The 21,266-nt window shown below is 46.4% G+C and overlaps 1 protein-coding gene across 1 annotated transcript; it reads right to left on the bottom strand.

Moving 5' to 3' along the window:
- Positions 1-1,368: 1,368 nt before the first annotated feature.
- LOC146755667 (myosin-binding protein C, cardiac-type-like) lies at positions 1,369-20,163 on the bottom strand. The gene is made up of 4 exons (XM_085525356.1): positions 20,148-20,163; positions 5,637-5,912; positions 3,724-3,992; positions 1,369-1,672 (listed from the first exon to the last, which is right to left on the bottom strand). Exons 1-3 carry the CDS (start codon positions 20,161-20,163, stop codon positions 3,745-3,747), a joined length of 540 nt encoding a protein of 179 aa, XP_085381482.1. The 3' UTR covers positions 1,369-1,672; positions 3,724-3,744.
- Between the last annotated feature and the right edge of the window lie 1,103 nt (positions 20,164-21,266).

Raw genomic sequence — 21,266 nt, 5'->3', positions numbered from 1 at the left:
AGTGTTGCACATTGTACAAATCACAGTTGGACATCCATGGACAGCTCATTATAAAAGTAGTCCTAGGGGAAGAGCTGGATGAAACACTGTTAAAAACAAATAATCATTTTAGCTGCACGTTTGTAAGCATTTCTTTTCATCCTCCCCAAAACAGTTTCATGGCAGAATCAAGAGGACACATTCACACAGACGTTTCCACAGCCAGACTATGGAATAATCAAAGAATATCAACCAAAATGTGTTTCCTACCAGTTAAATGAATCTTGAAGGTGAGTTTCTGGCCAGCAGCCTCGCAGCTGTACTCCCCTGCATCTTTCTTCTCCACCTGGCTCACCACCAGCCGACGCTGTTTGCCCTCTGACTCCACCCTGAACTTCTTGCTCCAGGTGATCAGTTTCCCCTCCTTGTACCACTTCACCTCTGTCTTCTCCTGGGCCACCTCGCAGCTCAGCGTGGCATTTTGAGTCAGTACAGCCTTCACCTCCTTTTGTACCTTGTCCTTGTTTGTAAACACGTCTTCTTTCTCTGCAGGGACATCACAACAGTCACACCGTTTTGCTGTAGTCTGCTGCAGAGCTAACTCCAGTTCCCCGTTTTCACTATACTTGCCCTTCACAGAGAGCATCGTGATGCCTCATTAAGACAGGAAAATACTTTCCCCTCTATTTTGCCTTGGGAAATGATAAGCATATCATTTCATATCATATCATATCACATCATATCACAAAGCTAAACATTTCTCAGTCTGATAGCAGATTTGGACATGAGATTTAGAACACCTGCATGCACTGCTGAACCTCCTCCCTTCTCTTTGTTTCTTCTGATGTCTCTCTACATTTCCAGTAAATCAGAAGGGAACAGCCCTCTAGAACAGGTTGCCCAAGGAGACTGTGGATGCTCCATCCCTGCAGGCATTCAAGGCCAGGCTGGATGTGGTTCTGGGCAGCCTGGGCTGCTGCTTGGCAACCCTGCACATAGGAAGAAGGGGGTTGGAACTGGATGAGCACTGTGGGGCTTTGCAACCCAGGCCATTTATGAGTCTGATTAGTGGCATTTTCCACCTAATTGTGTCACTCAAATTTTGTAACCAGATCTCTTCAAACACCTCCCCTTTTCTCACTCCTTGCATACCTGGTGTGCTCTTGCACTGTAACCCTGCAGACACCAGCTGACTACAAGAGCTGCACAAGTTACCCTCCTTGCCTATTGTTTGTTGCAGTAATTCATTCCTGGATGGAAAAGCACATGTAGAAAAGTGTTGCTATGACACTAGATGACAAAGAAAGTCCTATAGCCAAAATGTTTTGCACCAGAGAGGCTGTCAGTTGATCCTCCAAATGCAAGACACACCAAATGAAGCGTTCCTTTATCTCTGGGATTTCAAGCATTTTCTCACCTCTGACTTTCACTTGGAATGTTGCTTTGTCATCTTTTGTTTCACAGCTGTAGCTCCCTTGGTCTTTCAGGGTCACATATTTGACCATGAGCTTGCGGTGCGTCCCCTGGGAGATGATGGTTGTCCTCTGGTCCTGCTTCACCTCTGTTTGATCTTTCTTCCATACGACAGCTCCGCTTGCAGCTGACACCTCACACACCAGCTCCAGGTCTTCAGAAGGACTGACTGATATTTCTGGAGTCGTTTTGGGCTTGTTGACAGAATTAATGGCTTCATCTGAAGAAAAAAAGAGAAAGTGGTTTACATCCTGACTCAGGCTTATTCAGCACAGCATGAAGATACAGTTAGAACTGATTGTAATGTCTCTGCTCGTTACATTTGGGTGATTGAGTTTCACCTCTGGAGGTACTCACATACAAACGTGTGCTTGATTCTCCTGTGTAAGGAAAGAGTAAGTTCTATGCAGACAGTTCTTATTTCTTTTAATCAATTCTGTATTCTGCACATGTTCTTCTGAAGCTAAAATGAAGGCAGCTAAGTAACGTGTTTGCAATACATGAACAAACCTATTCAACACCTTGTCTCTAAGCTAACAAGCAGCGTTTGATGAGCACATCAGTATTTCATGCCCTTCATTCCATCCAGACAGAACCTGCCTGAGGAGCAAGCTGATGGCTGTCAGCTACAGGCAGACCTAGCTTAGTATTGCATTTCTTAGAGCAACAACTGTTGCTTTCAGTCACTGAATATAACAAGGCCAATTGCTATGCCAGGCACATTTATGGCATCAGTGAACAAATAATTCGTTAAAAATTGTAATAGACAGGAGACATCTATTGTTTTAAAACTAGGTGACCAAAGAAGAACAGTCCCTCTAGAGTCAAGCTGTGAAGAACTAATAGCACCAATCAATGTCACATAGATAGATTACTTCCCTGCCCTAAGACCATCTTGTGACCATTTGGTGCTCCTTATTAAGCCCTCTTGATGGCTTTTTTGTCTGAGCCATGTGACATTTTGTGATAGGAGTTACTGCCAGTGTTCCCTTAACCCAACACCAAAGTAGGAGGTATCCATTCTCAGGGAATCATGCAGGCTTCCTCTGTATTTGATGCTCAGAGACAGCCCCAGAACTTTTTAAATCTTAGCTTAGCTCTCATCCAATAATGTTCATCAAACAGTGCAACTTGTCCTTTGGGGATGCCTTTGTTCTGCATCAACCAGTTCCAACAGAGTCTTCTTGGCTTGTTTTAGATCAGTTTTTCAACATATAAAGCCAGAGTCTTTGAATTACAAAGTGAAATTGCAGAATGCATGATTCTCAACCAAACAGAACAGGAGGTGGGATGCAGGATGAATACCTGAGCCAACACCACCTGCAAGCAATCCTTCAATATCTTAGGAATCTCTAGCCATCCCAAATCCAGTGTTGTGCTTGATCTATCATCTCTGCTGAGTTTTTAGCTAGCTGATGGTGAGCATCATGGTGGTGATGGGTGAGCAGTCAGACTAGAGGGTCTTAATCAACCTTAAGGATCCTGTGATCAGAGGAACGTGAATGTGCTGTTAAAGGTCACAAGCGCTGCGCTGCAGCATGAGCATACACAGCGAAAGGCTTTCAGTAGCGCTTCAGTTCATAAATGAGGACTGGGTTATGGAAAATAGGCTCAAGATATAAACCAGAAAACAGATCTCAATGCCAGGTTCTGTGAATGCAGCCAGCTGAATTTCACTGATATTGAATTTCAATGACAATTTCTTGTGTTATTTTACCCTCCAGCTCCACCCTGAACAGGAACATGTCAGTGACAAGCATTACTCCTCCAGGCTTGACCTGACAGTGCTTTACTTGTACTATGAGCTAATGGCTGTGCTTACAGCACCTCAGGGAGACACCTCAGAGATCACAGCATCGTTCGGGTACAGCAGGAGACACTGAACTCTCCAAATATGGAGTTTAATTTGTCTAAAGAGGAGACAGGTTTCCAATGTTAAGAACTTAGGACCATTTCAGTCAGAGGTTTAAAGATGATGTAAGCGCTGAGGCAATTCATGAACTGGAAGAATGAAGCCCAGATGTGAGGGCTCAAGTCGTGACTCCAGCGTCAGTTGGAGCTAAGGCTGTCCTGAATTCATCACAACACAGTTACATTATTTGCTCATCCTATGGATTTGCATAGGGACAACAGTAAGATCAGAATTGCTTCAATAGAGCTATGCAATCTTTGTCCTAAATACTGGAAACCCACAGGGCTGGACAAATAAAATGAATTAAGTCTGAAGTGCTTTACATGGATTGTGATCCCATGTTTGCCTCACAAACTTACCTGAGACTTTCCAATCAAAAATCAGAGTGTCATCTCCAATTTTGCAGATGTTCCCTCGTCTTCTTTCGTTACAGCTGAAGCCACAAGCTTATGCAGTTTCCCTTTATCTTCCATTGTGAATTTCTTACTGGTCGTGATTTCTTTGCCATTTTTGTACCACTTCACCATGACATTGGCTTCAGAGGTCTCAGAAACAAATTCAGCTTGTTTTCCAGCAACTGCCCTGATAACTCCTCCAGTTGTCTCTTTGATTATGAAGTCTGCCAGTGCTGAAACAAAATATGGACACTCAAAATACATATGATGGTAAAGAACTGCAGAGACATTGGTGACCATGAGGCATTCATTTATCATAAGATCAAACGTGCACGTTTAATCCTAGTTCTAATTGCTAGATTCTAATTCAAAAGCTGGCAAATTGGCAGCTTTTATAAACCACGTACCAGATTACCTTATCTCCACAAGTTGAAGGACATACACTGTACAGGGGACAGAGCCAAAGGAAGAAGCCCAAGGCTTCAAGAAAATGTCTAAAATAGGAAAACTGAGGAAAGAATTGGAACAAGCAAACTAGAAGGAAATCAATGGAGGGGGTATCTATTACTGCACTGTAACCCCCTGGCAAACAAATCGAGCCTAAAAGATGGAGATGTCACTTAGGACTGAAAAGAAAAACAGAATTCCTTTATGGAAATTAATTGGAGTGCAAAAGTTAGATGATAAAACTGGCCCCTATTAACACACAGTGGAATAATTGACTTCAAAGATTCAAAATCTCACCACTGTCTTAGCCAAAAGTTTAAGCCTAAGTCCACGGTCCTATTTTACTGAGGGTAATTGAGCTTGTTTTCCAACTTCTTGTTAACATATCATTTCAAAACAGCGCACACAACTGAGTTGGGTCTGTTGAGACAGCGCAGTCAGAGCTGCTAAAATCAAAGTCTGGATTATGCATGCATTTGTTCTGCAGTTCCAAGAACACGCATGTATAATACAAATTCAACAACGTTCTACAGAATGCCTGTATTTAGGAGCTCGAGAGCCAGCTGATGGACACTGGGATGACTGAGATCCTGTCAATACATTTAACTCCATCCTATCATACAGTCAAATTTCATTCATTTTTTCAGGAACTGTCTCTTACCATTGTAGTCCCCTCACCACTGCTGGATGTGAGCCCAATCACACAAAAGCAGCTGCTGGTTTTCACTGCAGATACTCCAGTAAGGAGAAACAGCCTCCGGACTGGACCAGCTGAGCGTGGCCCTACCAGGATTTGCTCCAAAGTTCTTATTACCAGTAGTGCTTCCTGATGAAATACATGGGGGTCCTCCTTTGATTCCAACCCCAACCCACCCCACCATGTCCCCTGATAACATCCATCAGGGCCACATCTCGACAGCTCCTGAACACCTCCAGGGATCCCACCACCTACCTGGGCAGCCTGTGCCAGTTAATTCTGTGGACAGACCTGCCAGTATGAAATATCATGCTAACATGACAAAGAGAGAGAAGAAAAGCAAAATTAAGACTAGCTGACAAGCCTTGGCAGGAAGCTCTGCTCTCCATCAATTTAGTTCCTGTGACTCTTCACAGGTCTCTTCTACATTTTGGATCACTGCTACAAAAAGAGCTCTTGACATCATCTCTTGTGGCCACCCTGACAGAAGAGCAGGAAGGCTGGGATGCTCTTTTTCCTATCTTTCCCTTGATTTCCTCTATATCTTAGGGACGAATCACAGGACAGAACACAGAAATCAAATGGCTCTACAAAGCAGATTGGCCAGTTCAAGTCAAAACAGCCACTGAAAACACCGCAGATGCTGTCTGACAACAGCTGGACTGTCGGGGAGTCAGGTGAATGCAGTCTGCTGGCCCTGGGCAGGAAGAGGACAGCCCAGACTGTCACATACCTTTCACTGAAAGCTGATAGAGCATTTTATCCCCCTCACAGATGCACTGACAACTTCCAGCAGCATCCATTGAGACGCTGTGAATTTTCAGGGTGTGTTTCTTCCCCACAATGTGCAGCTCATATTTTCCACTGGCCTTGAGCTCCTTCCCATCCTTCATCCACTCCACAGTAGCACCTGTGTCTGAAAGCTCAGCCTGCAGTTTGGCTTCCTCACGCAGCCGAGCGCAGATCTTTTCTACATCTTTGCTCTTCTTGGTAAATCTCACTGCAGCACCTGTCAGGAGCAAAGGCCTCGTTATTTCAATTGATATCAGGCTAACGTGGTCAATGTTTGCTGCAACATCTCTGAAAAAGTATCACCTTCTGTTCCTGCACTCATCATTGTGTCAGTGCTGAGCAATTCAAGATATTTCATTTGGTCTTCTTGCCGGATTTACTAAGTAAAAATCAACCAAACATCTCCTTCTACTGATTAAGAATGCTCTAAACATGCTTCTGCAGAGGTTTCCACCCAATGACAAACAGCTCCTCCCATAACGAATGTTTATTTGTAATATTTTGTCATGCAAAGCTGATTGATAGAGATATTATTGGAATGATTGCTCCCCTACTTCTAAACTATTCCAGTGCAATCAGAAAGGCTGTCTGAACCTGGAGGTGAAAATACTGCTCTATGGTGATGCAGTGGTAAACATGGTGACTGAATGCACTGGCCAGTAGCTGTGAACTGCAGACATTCATCAGCTGGCATGAAGCAATCTGGTTCAGATACCAAGCAGCTGGGTAGATTGGCTTACCCTACACTCAGTGCTATCATGTTTAGGTCATTACCAGGACTCACGTCAGTCCATGGGATGCAATTTCAGGTATTTGGTAGTCAGTGAATGCCTGCAGCCCCAGTTCTAATCAGCAGATCACAGCAACTATGCCTTGACTGGAAGAGGAAAGGAGAAGGATCAAAGCAAATACCTCTCACTCTCATCTTGGTGCTGACATCAACATTTTTGGCAACAAATTTCACTTCTGCTCCATCATCGTTCTTGGTGACGTTCTTTATCATTAGGCTGTGAGTAGTTTGGGTTCTCTTGATGATGCAGGTCTCGCTTTCCTGTAAGACTTTACCATTGAGGCATCAAGTGCCGCAACACGTTGTTGTAAGGTCAATAGTAAACATGGCATCCCCTCCAGGTACAGCTTCACCAGTTGTTAGGGGGGATTTCACAGCCAGGACTGGGTCTGAGGAAGAACAACATGAATGTCTTAATGCTCTTTAGATGCAAGTCTGGTATCTCATTTAGAGATGGAAGATTAAATCATAGGTACATTTCTACTTCTCCCTTTGCATGAGTGCTGGAAGAAGCACTTCTATGCTTAAGATCTGCTACAGAAAGTTCTGCCTCTTGCACATGTGAGATATCAAAAGATAAGGATATTCATGTCTCTGTCACAGAAACAGAACTTGTATCACTTTAGTGGTATCTGGAGGTTGATAGGAGATAGGAGAACTGGGAATAAAGGAAAGCCTTTGGTGTGTTAATGCACTACTATCCTTAAAGTCAAAGGAAACATCTTTAGGGAACTAACACAGCTGCTCATGGGGTTTTTGTGCTTACCAAGGTGCACGCTCCCTGGGAATTCCAGAGACGGGCTCTGTCCATGCGCATTTACTGCAGACACTCGGAACTGATCATCAGCCTCTGCAGACAGATTTACAGCCCCTGCACAGCTCTATATAACAGTCTTATAGAACTACCTCTAGTAGAAGCAATCTCCACACAGAGATCCTTTCCCAGCACACTCCGACACGGGGGGGGGGGGCAAAACGGGGAGGGGGACACATACACACACAGCGCCGGGGGGGGCCCGTAACTGACCCCCACCCATCCTTTAAAGGGGTGTGGGGTCCGTTTTAATGGGGGGGGGGGCCGAGACCACCTTCACCCCCCCCCTCCATCCCCACCCCATCCTTTAAAAGGGGGTGTCCATTTTGGTGGGGGGGGGGCAGTGACAATCTCCCCCCCACCCCATTGTTTAAAGGAGGGGGGGTCCGAGACCACCCCCCCCCACCCCATCTTTTAAGGGGGGGGGGGTCAGGGGCTCATGGGGGGCAGCACATCGTGCACAACTTTGGGGGGGGGCCCTTAAAAGGGGGGGGTTACAAAAAGCATAGCTCTCAACTATAGATGGGATTGGGGGGGCTCAATCGATGGGGGGGGGCCCTTCATGCAGGGGGGGCACAGCGTAAGGCAGCGGCTTTGAGGGGGGGGGTTGGGGCTGTTTGGCCTTTGGGGGGGTTATTGTGTGCCCCACCCCCACCACCCCCACACACAATGGGGTGTTAATGTGGGGGGGGGGGGGGCTTAGATTAGTTGCGTTCCCTATAGCACTGCCCCCCCCCGTCATTAACCCCCCCGCTTTATCCTTACGGCTGAGCCCCCCCCCCCGACAGCTCCCCATTCATCTTGATGGGGGGGGGGGTTTGTCACACGACCCCGGCGCGGCTTACGTCACATCGTCGACCCCACCCCCATCCCCCATAACCCCACCCGGGGGGGGAGGGGGCGATGTGGTGAGTGGGGGGGGGGTTCCGGAGGTGGGGGTGAGCAAAGCGCAATAAGGGGGGGGGGGTCCTATAACTGGAGGGCAGCGGCTGCACAAAGAGCCCGCGGGGGTCGGAGAGCAGCACTTTGGCTGGGGGGGGGGGGGGGGGGGGGTCCACGGGGTCCGGGGGTAATGCTGCCCCACCCCCTCCCCCACCCCCCACTGCCGACCCCCCCCCGCGTTGCCCCCCCGCCCCAACGTCAGCTCCTGCGGCAGCTCCTCGTCGCTCTCCTCCTCCTCTTCCTCGTCTGGGGGGTCAATATGTGGGGGGGGGGCTCCCATCGGGCAGCGGCAGCTCCGCCGGCTCCGATTGGCTGAGCCGCAGTGCGCGGGAGCGGCTGTTGTGTGCCGGTCGGTGGAGGGGAGGCTCTTCATGGAGCTGCCCCGCAGCCAACAACAGCCTGAATGAGATCCTGGAGTCCCAGACGCTGGAGGATGAGCTGGGAAAGAGCAGAGGCTCCCCACAGAAGGGCAAATCACGTCTGATAACGTGAGTGTGGAGCACAGCCAGCCCCTTCCTCACATGTGTGGGGCTTCCATGTTCCTCTGTGCCCATTGCAGTGTGCCACCCCAATCCTGCTGCCCAGCCAGGAGTGAATGGGATGAGCAGGTTGGGATGCACAGAGCAGTGCTCAGACATTGCTGGGACATTTGTGCACTGCTGTTGAGCTTCCCTTTGTGCAGCAGGGGAGAGGATGGAGGTTTACAGGTGGATGGTTGTTATTTCTATGGCATTGCACAGGTGGTAGAACCTTGTCCATTCCCAAACTTATTCCAGGGCATGCGGGAATTTGTGCAGTTGTAGTTCCTGAATTGTGCTATTTAAAACCCTCCTGTAAATGGGGATGTTTTGTAATGCCTGCTGGGGCTGCAGGCAGCATTGCCTTCCTCCTTAGGGGGCAGGTTTAATCACAAACCTCCCTATTTCCTCTCACAAACGTCCTACAAACCATGTCTGGGCATTGCTGTCTCGGCCTGGATCTCAGCTCCTGAGACTGTCAGATGTGAAGCAGCAGCAGCTGGGACAGGGCTGGCTCTGTGTGCCCTCTGTGGGTCTGTGGGCACAGAGTGGGGCAGAGGGATGACTGTGAGAGGGAGGAATTGCCCAGCCACTAGAAAGAGGAAATCAGCTGAAAAGGGGAGATTTTAGAAGCACTGAGGCTGTGGCTGCTTTGACAGTAAGAAGAAACCAAGCTGTCACTGTGCAGATGGGAACTCCAGTAGGAGAGCTGTGGTGGCTTTACAGATGGCAGACAGCAGCTGGAGTGTAGAGCCAAGGGTAGGGGGGGGATCTTCCTCTTAGCAATGCCATGCAAAGAATGATGCAGACTCCTGCAGGGTCGGCTTTGCTGTGTGACCCTGGGTGGAAGCAGCTGGAAGGTCTCAGCCCTCTGCGTTATCCCAGGAGCTGGGGCAGTGCTCGGTCTCATCCCACCTCTGCTAATAGCAAATGCAGAATCCCTTATCTGTGTGCCCTTTTCTCTCATGGAGAGTCACCGACCCTGGGAAGTTCAAGAAAAGTTTGGATGTTGTGTTGAGGGATATGATTTAACTGGGAAGTATTGGTGATGGTTGGTCTGGATGATCTTATAGGTCTTTTCCAACCTTGATAATTCTATGGAGTTGTAGCAGATTGTGGGGGTGTAGGTGTGGTATATATATGTACATCTATGGGAATATACGTATGAAAAAGATAGATCCATGCACATAGCAGGGGGTTGGAACTGGATGATCTTTGAGATCCTTTTCAAACCAGGCCATTCTATGACTGTACAGTTCCATACTGGAACAAATATAAAATGCTAACTATGTAAAACATGGAGTCAAACCTGTGTGATTTGTCCACACCAGGAGGTGATTAGAAAACAATTTGTAAGCTACAAAGCTGCTTGCATGAAAGGAAAAGAAAATGATACTAGAAGAAAAAGGGAAAATATTTCTTCCTGAAAATAGGAAGAATAATGGACCTGCCATGAAATTTCGGTGAAGCTGCATGATTTTATGAAGCTATTCCTGTTATTTTCTTGGTGCTGTGTTTCCCAAATGAGTGGTTTCTGGCTGTGCTGCAGCACCAGTCTGCATGTGAACATCAACTCTATTCACCATCTGGGAAGATTAGGACTTCCCTTCTCCCACCAGCACCACTGAATTACAGTTACTCAGTGGTTAAACAAAGGAATCCTTAAAGAAGGGTTTACAGCTGTCGTGTTATCTGAAGTGCTTGTGGCATTCTGATGCTATTAAGCTCTATGTATTAACAAGTTCAGAAAGAAAAGGTAGGCATCTGATTGTTGTGACAGTTTCTAAGTGATTTGGAAAGCTGTACCACCCAACCACTCCTTCTATTTGATGGAGGTAACAAAGCTCAGTTTAATTTCTGACTGCTGTTTAAATTCTGAAGCTGGAGCTGGTTCCTGGAGCAGAAAAAGCTCGGAAGCTGTCCCTCCTACAAGCAGGCACCTCTGAGCAAAATATGACATCTCAGTTTCTGATGATAAGGTCAGGAGATCTGATTCCAGCGTCTAGCTTTCGGCTTCATGCTATGTTAGTGGGACCTTTGGCATCTAGCACTTAATGATCTTGAAGATTTATTCCAACCCAAGCCCTCCTGTGATCCTATGATTCTGTGATTTCATTCAGGTTTATTAGGATGAGATGAGTTCTCCTGAATGCGCTGTTCTCTATATGCTTATAATTGGAGTCTAGATGGGTGACTTAAACCAGCCACCAAACTTTCTGATGGCCAAAATGAAATGAAATCAATCCTTTACTGTGTCAGTAGTCTGTAACTAGAGCCCATCAGGTAATTCCCAGCCTCCTGCCTGTATCAGTGGCTGCACACAGTGAAAAAGTCTGATGGGATTTTAACCTCTAAAATGTTCCAAAGCAACCAGAGGGTGAATATATTCACTATGCAAATACCTGCAGGAATAAGCTTGTCATGTATGTCCTCAGGTAGCACAGTAGTTAATGGTGGGACTCAGTAGGTCATGCTGAAAGTTGAGTCTGCTGATCTTGAAGGTCTTTTCCAGCCTACATGACCTTATGCTAATATTTCTGTATTTCTTTCTGTTCAGCTCCCAGAAAAACTCCCACCCAGCCCCCAGTTGACCCCGTGGAGAAAAATAAAACAGAAAGCTCAGTGACGCTGGCATGGTCCCCTCTGAAGATGCACCGCCCCATTCCAATCAATGGCTACATTGTGGAACCCAATAAACTAACTGGCTTCACCTGGGTGAGGTGCCACGAGTCTCATGTCCCCGTCCCAGAGTTCACGGTGAGCAATCTGTCTGCAGAGGCTGATGATCAGTTCCGAGTGTCTGCAGTCAATGTGCATGGACAGAGCCCGTCTCTGGAATTCCCAGGGAGCGTGCACCTTGGTAAGCACAAAAACCCCAATGGAAATGGGTCAGTGTGTGCTGAGCAGCTGTGTTGGTTCCCTAAAGATGTTTCCTTTGACTTTAAGGATAGTAGTGCATTAACACACCAAAGGCTTTCCTTTATTCGTAGTTCTCCTATCTCATATCAACCTCCAGCTACCACTAAAGTGATACAAGATATATTTCTGTGACAGAGACATGAATATCCTTATCTTTTGATATCTCACATGTGCAAGAGGCAGAACTTTCTATAACAGATCTTAAGCACAGAAGTGCTTCTTCCAGCACTCATGCAAAGGGAGAAGTAGAAATGTACCTATGATTTAATCTTCCATCTCTAAATGAGATACCAGACTTGCATCTAAAGAGCATTAAGACATCCATGTTGTTCTTCCTCAGGACCAGTCCTGGTTGTGAAATCCCCCCTAACAACTGGTGAAGCTGTACCTGGAGGGGATGCCATGTTTACTATTGACCTTACAACAACGTGTTGCGGCACTTGATGCCTCAATGGTAAAGTCTTACAGGAAAGCGAGACCTGCATCATCAAGAGAACCCAAACTACTCACAGCCTAATCATAAAGAACGTCACCAAGAACGATGATGGAGCAGAAGTGAAATTTGTTGCCAAAAATGTTGGTTTCAGCAGCAAGATGAGAGTGAGAGGTATTTGCTTTGATCCTTCTCCTTTCCTCTTACAGTCAAGGCAGAGTTGCTGTGATCTGATGATTAGAACTGGGGCTGCAGGCATTCACTGACTGTACCAAATACCTGAAATTGCATCCCATGGACTGACGTGAGTCCTGGTAATGACCTAAACATGATAGCACTGAGTGTAGGGTAAGCCAATCTACCCAGCTGCTTGGTATCTGAAACAGATTGCTTCATGCCAGCTGATGAATGTCTGCAGTTCACAGCTACTGGCCAGTGCATTCAGTCAGCAGGTTTACCACTGCATCACCATAGAGCAGTACTTTCAGCTCCAGGTTCAGACAGCCTTTCTGATTGCACTGGAATAGTTTAGAAGTAGGGGAGCAATCATTCCAATAATATCTCTATCAATCAGCTTTGCATGAGAAATAGAACAAATAAAGATTCATTATGGGAGGAGCTGTTTGTCATTGGGTGGAAACCTCTGCAGAAGCATGTTTAGAGCATTATTAATCAGTAGAAGGAGATGTTTGGTTGATTTTTACTTAGTAAATCCGGCAAGAAGAGCAAATGAAATATCTTGAATTGCTCAGCACTGACACAATGATGAGAGCAGGAACAGAAGGTGATACTTTTTCAGAGATCTTGCGGTAAATATTGACCACGTTAGCCTGATATAAATTGAAATAACGAGGCCTTTGCTCCTGACAGGTGCTGCAGTGAGATTTACCAATAAGAGCAAAGATGTAGAAAAGATCTCCGCTCGGCTGCGTGAGGAAGCCAAACTGCAGGCTGAGCTTTCAGACACAGGTGCTACTGTGGAGTGGATGAAGGATGGGAAAGAGCTCAAGGCCAGTGAAAAACATGAACTGCACATTGTGGGGAAGAAACACACCCTGAAAATTCACAGCGTCTCTATGGATGATGCTGGAAGTTATCAGTGCATCTGTGAGGGGGATAAAATGCTCTATCAGCTTTCAGTGAAAGGTATGTGACAGTCTGGGCTGTCCTCTTCCTGCCCAGGGCCAGCAGACTGCATTCACCTGACTCCCCGACAGTCCAGCTGTTGTCAGACAGCATGTGGGGTGTTTTCAGTGGCTGTTTTGACTTGAACTGGCCAATCTGCTTTGTAGAGCCATTTGATTTCTGTGTTCTGTCCTGTGATTCGTCCCTAAGATATAGAGGAAATCAAGGGAAAGATAGGAAAAAGAGCATCCCAGTCTTCCTGTTCTTCTCTCAGGGTTGCCACGAGAGATGATGTAAACAGCTCTTTTTGTAGCAGTGATCCCAAGTGTAGAAGAGACCTGTGAAGAGTCACAGGGATGTTTCCTTAGCTGTCATTCCATGGTGGGCTTTTTCTTGCACAGATGTAGAGAGAAACTGAACTTTCCCACGCAGGTCTCTGTTTTGCTGCAGGGCGTAGGTCTGATCTCTGAGATCCACACGCTGGGCCTTGATTGCAATAAATGAGAGCCCTTTGTTTGCTCCAGTGGAAGACTTTCCATTTCTGCAGTACCCTCTGCAGATGACACAAATGCAAATGCACCTTCTTCCCAGCAAAAATTGGCTTTTTTTTTTTCACACCGAGTATGCATGAAGCTCTTTATCATCTTCTGCTGGCTTGTCACCCTTGTTGATCCATGGAGAAACAACAAAGCCCTAGAGTTGTGTATGCACTTTGGCATTGGAGAGCTTACTTAATTGCTTCTTCTCAAAGAACAAACTCCAGAGAGACATGGAGACAGCTCCCAACAGAATTGAATAATGGGACTAAATTGATGGAGAGCAGAACTTCCTGCCAAGGCTTGTCAGCTAGTCTTAATTTTGCTTTTCTTCTCTCAGTCATGTTAGCATAATATTTCATACTGACAGGTCTGCCCCCAGAATTAATTGAATTCGCTGATGGATGTTTCCATGTGCTTTGCACTGTAATGTGACTATCAAATGAGTAATCAATGCTGTTATTTTAAAATCTGTGCTGGCAAACTGTAAGACAAACAGCTGCTGTTGGTAGCTTGGTTACTGCAGAATCAGCTTTCGTGTATCTCATAGATAGGGAAGAGACCCTTAAGGGTCAGCTAGTTGGACTCCCCCCGCAATGAACAGGGGCACCGCAGCTCCATCAGGTGCTCTGAGCCCTGTCCAGCCTGACTTTGAACATCCTCAGGCTCACCAATCTTATACCCATGCCACACACTCGCAGTATTTCACCATTCAGCATCGCCACTTGTATCTTCTCTTGCTGTAAACCAGAGCTAGCTGGTAAATCATCTGCTGTGCGGGTCAGCTGTGTCTCTCCCATGGGCATCACGTGGCTGCTGGGAGGCTCTGAAGAGCTGCAGCCAGAGGTGTGTCACCCGCTGGGCCTCGTGCCCAAAGGAGCCCACAGGAAAGTGTTGTTGCAGTTTGTCATGCACTGCACTGCCATGAGACTTGACGTGCCAGACATCCTCTGACACGTGACCTCCTGCATCCAGGCAGGACATCTGAGACGTCTCTTTCAGCCTGACGTGGCTGCAGTTTCACACTGGTTTTACTAAGGAAGGAGAAGGCACGTGGATGAAACTCTTTTCCCGCTCTTCCTGGCATTAGCTCATAGTACAAGTAAAGCACTGTCAGGTCAAGCCTGGAGGAGTAATGCTTGTCACTGACATGTTCCTGTTCAGGGTGGAGCTGGAGGGTAAAATAACACAAGAAATTGTCATTGAAATTCAAGATCTGTGAAATTCAGCTGGCTGCATTCACAGAACCTGGCGTTAAGATCTGTTTTCTGGTTTCTATCTTGAGCCTATTTTCCATAACCCAGTTTTCATTTATGAACTGAAGCTCTACTGAAAGCCTTTCGCTGTGTATGCTCATGCTGCAGTGCAGCGCTTGTGACCTCTAACAGCACATTCACGTTCCTCTGATCACAGGATCCTTAAGGTTGATTAAGACCCTCTAGTCCGACTGCTCACCCATCACCACCATGATGCTCACCATCAGCTTAGCTAAAAACTCAGCAGAGATGATAGATCAAGCACAACACTGGATTTGGGATGGCTAGAGATTCCTAAGATATTGAAGGATTGCTTGCAGGTGGTATTGGCTCAGGTATTCACCCTGCATCCCACCTCCCGTTCTGTTTGGTTGAGAATCATGCATTCTGCAATTTCACTTTGTAATTCAAAGACCCTGGCTTTATCTGTTGAAAAACTGATCTAAAACAAGCCAAGAAGACTCCGATGGAACTGGTTGATGCAGAACAAAGGCATCCCCAAAGGACAAGTTGCACTGTTTGATGAACATTATTGGATGAGAGCTAAGCTAAGATTTAAAAAGTTCTGGGGCTGTCTCTGAGCATCAAATACAGAGGAAGCCTGCATGATTCCCTGAGAATGGATACCTCCTACTTTGGTGTAGGGTTAAGGGAACACTGGCAGTAACTCCTATCACAAAATGTCACATGGCTCAGACAAAATGCCATCAAGAGGGCTTAATTAGGAGCACCAAATGGTCACAAGATGGTTTAGGGCAGGGAAGTAATCTATCTATGTGATATTGGTTGGTGCTATTAGTTCTTCACAGTTTGACTCTAGAGGGACTGTTCTTCTTTGGTCACCTAGTTTTAAAAGAATACATGGCTCCTGTCTATTACAATTTTTAATGAATTATTTGTTCACTGATGTCATAAATGTGCCTGGCATAGCAATTGGCCTTGGTGTATTCAGTGACTGAAAGCTACAGTTGTTGCTCTAAGAAATGCAAGACTAAGCTAGGTCTGCCTGTAGCTGACAGCCATCAGCTTGCTCCTCAGGCAGGTTCTGTCTGGATGGAATGAAGGGCATGAAATACTGATGTGCTCATCAAACGCTGCTTGTTAGCTTAGAGACAAGGTGTTGAATAGGTTTGTTCATGTATTGCAAACACGTTACTTAGCTGCCTTCATTTTAGCTTCAGAAGAACATGTGCAGAATACAGAATTGATTAGAAGAAATAAGAACTGTCTGCATAGAACTTACTCTTTCCTTACACAGGAGAATCAAGCACACGTTTGTATGTGAGTACCTCCAGAGGTGAAAATCGATCACCCAAATGTAATGAGGAGAGACATTGCAATCAGTTCTAACTGTATCCTCTTGCTGTGCTGAATAAGCCTGAGTCAGGTTGTAAACCACTTTCTCTTTTTTTCTTCAGATGAAGCCATTAATTCTGTCAACAAGCCCAAAACGACTCCAGAAATATCAGTCAGTCCTTCTGAAGACCTGGAGCTGGTGTGTGAGGTGTCAGCTGCAAGCGGAGCTCTCGTATGGAAGAAAGATCAAACAGAGGTGAAGCAGGACCAGAGGACAACCATCATCTCCCAGGGGACGCACCGCAAGCTCATGGTCAAAAATGTGACCCTGAAAGACCAAGGGAGCTACAGCTGTGAAACAAAAGATGACAAAGCAACATTCCAAGTGAAAGTCAGAGGTGAGAAAATGCTTGAAATCCCAGAGATAAAGGAACGCTTCATTTGGTGTGTCTTGCATTTGGAGGATCAACTGACAGCCTCTCTGGTGCGAAACACTTTGGCTATAGGACTTTCTTTGTCATCTAGTGTTATAGCTACACTTTTCTACATGTGCTTTTCCATCCAGGAATGAATTACTGCAACAAACAATAGGCAAGGAGGGTAACTTGTGCAGCTCTTGTAGTCAGCTGGTGTCTGCAGGGTTACAGTGCAAGAGCACACCAGGCATGCAAGGAGTGAGAAAAGGGGAGGTGTTTGAAGAGATCTGGTTACAAAATTTTAATGACACAATTAGGTGGAAAATGCCACTAATCAGACTCATAAATGGCCTGGGTTGCAAAGGCCCACAGTGCTCATCCAGTTCCAACCCCCTTCTTCCTATGTGCAGGGTTGCCAAGCAGCAGCCCAGGCTGCCCAGAACCACATCCAGCCTGGCCTTGAATGCCTGCAGGGATGGAGCATCCACAGTCTCCTTGGGCAACCTGTTCTAGAGGGCCGTTCCCTTCCGATTTACTGGAAATGTAGAGAGACATCAGAAGAAAAAAAGATAAGGGAGGAGGTTCAGTAGTGCATGCAGGTGTTCTAAATCTCATGTCCAAATCTGCTATCAGACTGCAAAATGTTTAGCTTTGTGATATGATGTGATATGATATGATATGATATGATATGATATGATATGATATGATATGATATGATATGATATGGTATGCCTATCATTTCCCAAGGCAAAATAGAGGGGAAAGTGTTTTCTTGTCTTAATGAGGCATCACGATGCTCCCTGTGAAGGGCAAGTATAGTGGAAACGGGGAACTGGAGTAAGGTCTGCAGCAGACTACAGCAAAACTGTGTGACTCTTGTGATGTCCCTGTAGAGAAAGAAGACGTGTTTACAAACAAGGACAAGGTACAAAAGGAGGTGAAGGCTGTACTGACTCAAAATGCCACGCTGAGCTGCGAGGTGGCCCAGGAGAAGACAGAGGTGAAGTGGTACAAGGAGGGGAAACTGATCACCTCGAGCAAGAAGTTCAAGGCTGAGTCAGAGGGCAAACAGCGTCGGCTGGTGGTGAGCCAGGTGGAGAAGAAAGATGCAGGGGAGTACAGCTGCGAGGCTGCTGGCCAGAAACTCACCTTCAAGATTCATGTAACTGGTAGGAAACACATTTTGGTTGATATTCTTTGATTATTCCATAGTCTGGCTGTGGAAACGTCTGTGTGAATGTGTCTTCTTGATTCTGCCATGAAACTGTTTTGGGGAGGATGAAAAGAAATGCTTACAAACGTGCAGCTAAAATGATTATTTGTTTTTAACAGTGTTTCATCCAGCTCTTCCCCTAGGACTACTTTTATCATCAGCTGTCCATGGATGTCCAACTGTGATTTGTACAATGTGCAACACTGCTCTACCAGTTGATATTTCAACAGTAGTAGTTACAGATCTCTACTGTGGCTGCACTGAGGTTTGGTTGTTGATGTCCTAAGAACTTTTATTCAGAAGCATTGCACTTGCCTTTAGTTTGTTGAATCCCATGTTGACGACCATTCGTTCCATGTTCTGTAAATGTAATGACCAGTAATGAATCCATTGATACCTTTCTAATTGTACGTTTCTCATTAGTCTCAGAGTTTAGCATGGAGGCAGATCTCTCACTCCAGCTGCAGTAGAGATTGCTCTGGTGTCAGTATATTTTGCACAAGATCTGGTAAATTTTAACTTAGACTCCAGATAGCCTTGAGCACATCAGCTGCATTCTGAGTGACCATTAGTGAGCTGGCTGATGACGAGGGTTTGTCTTCTGTTTTATTTGTAGCTGCACTCTGCTGGTTTTTGCTCGTAAGTCAGCTTGTTCTCTGTTAACTTTACAGTTCTTGTCTTGTATTCTGAGCTGATCAGGACAGGGAATCTGTTTTCTCCTCTTCTTTCTTATGGCAGTGAACACATTGGAGCTTAATCCTGGTCAAGGTTTGGCATTTGGTCAGCTATGTGGAGGAGCAACTGTACTGGGAGTCTACTGCCTTTCTGCTCACACAGACCTGGTGTCCTTGCAGGGCATAGCTTGCGTTCTGTTCCCTTGTAAAGGTTGCAGTCTTTGCTCTCTCCATCTTGGGGCATTCTGCTCCTTCAGTCCCTGGTGTGCAATATATCTCTGCTCCTGTAGTAGACAGTTTTGCTGCTGCCTGTGATGTAGACTCTAAACCATCAGCTTTTACTATTCCCACACCACGTGGATGTGATTCTGGGGCCTTTGGATCTGTTCCGTGAGTTGTGTAGCTCATGCTTTTGGCTCAGGAAACTGGCAGTTTCAGCAAATAGTGGATTACAGAAAGGGTAGATTTGGGAGGTATCTGTCAGAGAAAATGAAATATGAACGATGACAGAAAGACTATGGCAACAGCTGGAATCTACCAAGTTAATCCTCAGCAGCCAAAGCCAGCCCACGTCTTATTGCAGAGGTGTAGGGAGAAAACACAGCAATGTAGTGCTTTTACACTTGAATTTTGCTAGCTGAGGGCTATTATTAGCTGTTTGCCTCAGAAACCAAAGGTTTTCTGTTCTCTTTCAGACCGGATGAGCTCATGGCTGCACAGGGTAATGTAATACCTCCTCCTCTGCCATACGTAGAGAGTGCTTGCCTAGCTACTGTTGCTGTATTTCTTATGTATTTCTCACTGTAACATGATGTGCAAGTCCAGCCCTCACTGCAAAATGACGTGGTGTGAAAGTCAGGAGGGATTATGAGTACTCTTGGAGTGGTTGGCTCTTTCACTACAGAAATCCTCATCTTACTAGCTTCTCCCAAAGTGCAATGGCTTTCTGAGTCTTAATTTGTCCTCTTACCATTGCACTCAGAAAGATTTTCAGGGTTCCTCTACCCCAGGGTTCCACTGGTAGCACAGAACAATCCCATTTTAAGGACATGTTGAATGTTAGGTGCTGAGTGTTGAGCATTACGGGATGCAGATTAGACCTTCTTGCTTAAAAGAAACAAGTGCTGCACACCTTGGAAACCTATAGAAAACTAGAGTAAGAAGGGCTGATTCTGCCATCTCATTATCTCAGTATTTGTGGTGCACGCTGAAATCCTTATTTGAAGTGGGCCAAAGCTCCATTGCATTTGTGAGAAGTTTTGCATCACCTGTTTGGTCTAGGCCATGTTTGTTGTCTTGCTAATAAGCAACCCTTCTGATCTTCATCAAATCATTGCTGTGGGATGGGCGGCAGTGCCGGTCTGCTCTCCGTATAGAGCATAGAGGGCTCCTTGCAGGGTGGGCAGTGCCATGTTGGAGCTGCTGTCCCAGGGCTGATGGCACATCACACTGTGTTTGGGGTGGAAGGTTTGCCCCTGTTCCCTTGATTCCATTAGTGCTGCTTTCCTCATGAGCTTCACTCTGAAGCCTCCCCATGGAGCCCTGTGGGTAGCCCCCCCCGATCCTGTTTTTTGATAATAGCAGGACTAGTGGAAATGGTTTTAAGTTGAAGGAGGGAAGATTTAGGTTGGATGTTAGGGGAAAGTTCTTTACTAGAAGGGTGGTTAGGTCCTGGAACAGGCTGCCCAGTGAGGTTGTGGATGCCGCCTCCTTGGAGGTGTTCAAGACCAGGTTGGACAGGGCCCTGGGCAACCTGATCTAGTAAATGTGTATGTTTGGTGGCCCTGCTAGGCAGGGGGGTTGGAACTACATGATCCTTGAGGTCCCTTCCAACCTGGGAAATTCTGTGATTCTGTGATTCTGTGATTGCAGTTGGAAAAGACCACAAAGATCCCCACATCCAGCCTCACCCCATCCCACCATGCACACTGCCCACGTCCCTCAGTGCCACATCTCCATGGTTATTGAACACTCCCAGAGATGGTGACAACACCACCTCCCTGCAATGCTGTGCCACCACATCACCACTCCTCTTCAGAAGAAGTTTTTCTTAACATCCAACTTGAACCTCCCCTGAAAATCATCAGTCAAAACAGGGGCTGTTGAAGATGGGCGGAGAGAATGATGCTTCTACAGTCAGTACAAGCAGGGAGATCAAATGTAGAGTGTATCAACTGCATTCTTGCATTGGCTTGCTGCCCTGCTCCCTCGCCTTCAGTGGACTGCAGTGCTGGTGGTAGAGCTGTGGTGTGAATCCTGGGATTGCACGTACTGCAGCGGTCAGCAGCACAGCAACTTGAGCTGAACTTACCATCCTGGGCAGCTGCTGCCACTCAGAATTCAGACAGCATGCAGAGGAGAAAGTCATGAAGGAAGGGAAAGGGATGGCAGCAGAAGGCTTCACAGAGTGACAGCGGGGAGGAAGGAGATAGGGGACAGGTCCTGGAAGGGTTTGCCATGACTGCTGGGGAGCAGGAGCCTTCCCGGTCACCTGAGCTGGGTATGCCTGAATATGCTTGCATGAATGATCTGAATGAGTGGTCTTCCATGTCTCCACTGCAAATAAAAGGCAATGTCAATCCCCCTCACACCTGCTAGTCCTGCATTCATGCTTGGAGCCTCTGTCTTGGTATCAGCAT

Source organism: Coturnix japonica, chromosome 31, assembly GCF_054131305.1.
Source record: "Coturnix japonica strain WE chromosome 31, WE-NBRP24, whole genome shotgun sequence".
Taxonomy (NCBI): Eukaryota; Metazoa; Chordata; class Aves; order Galliformes; family Phasianidae; genus Coturnix; species Coturnix japonica.
The sequence above is the reverse complement of the archived record's forward strand: the minus strand, read 5'-3'. Positions and strand labels throughout refer to the sequence as shown.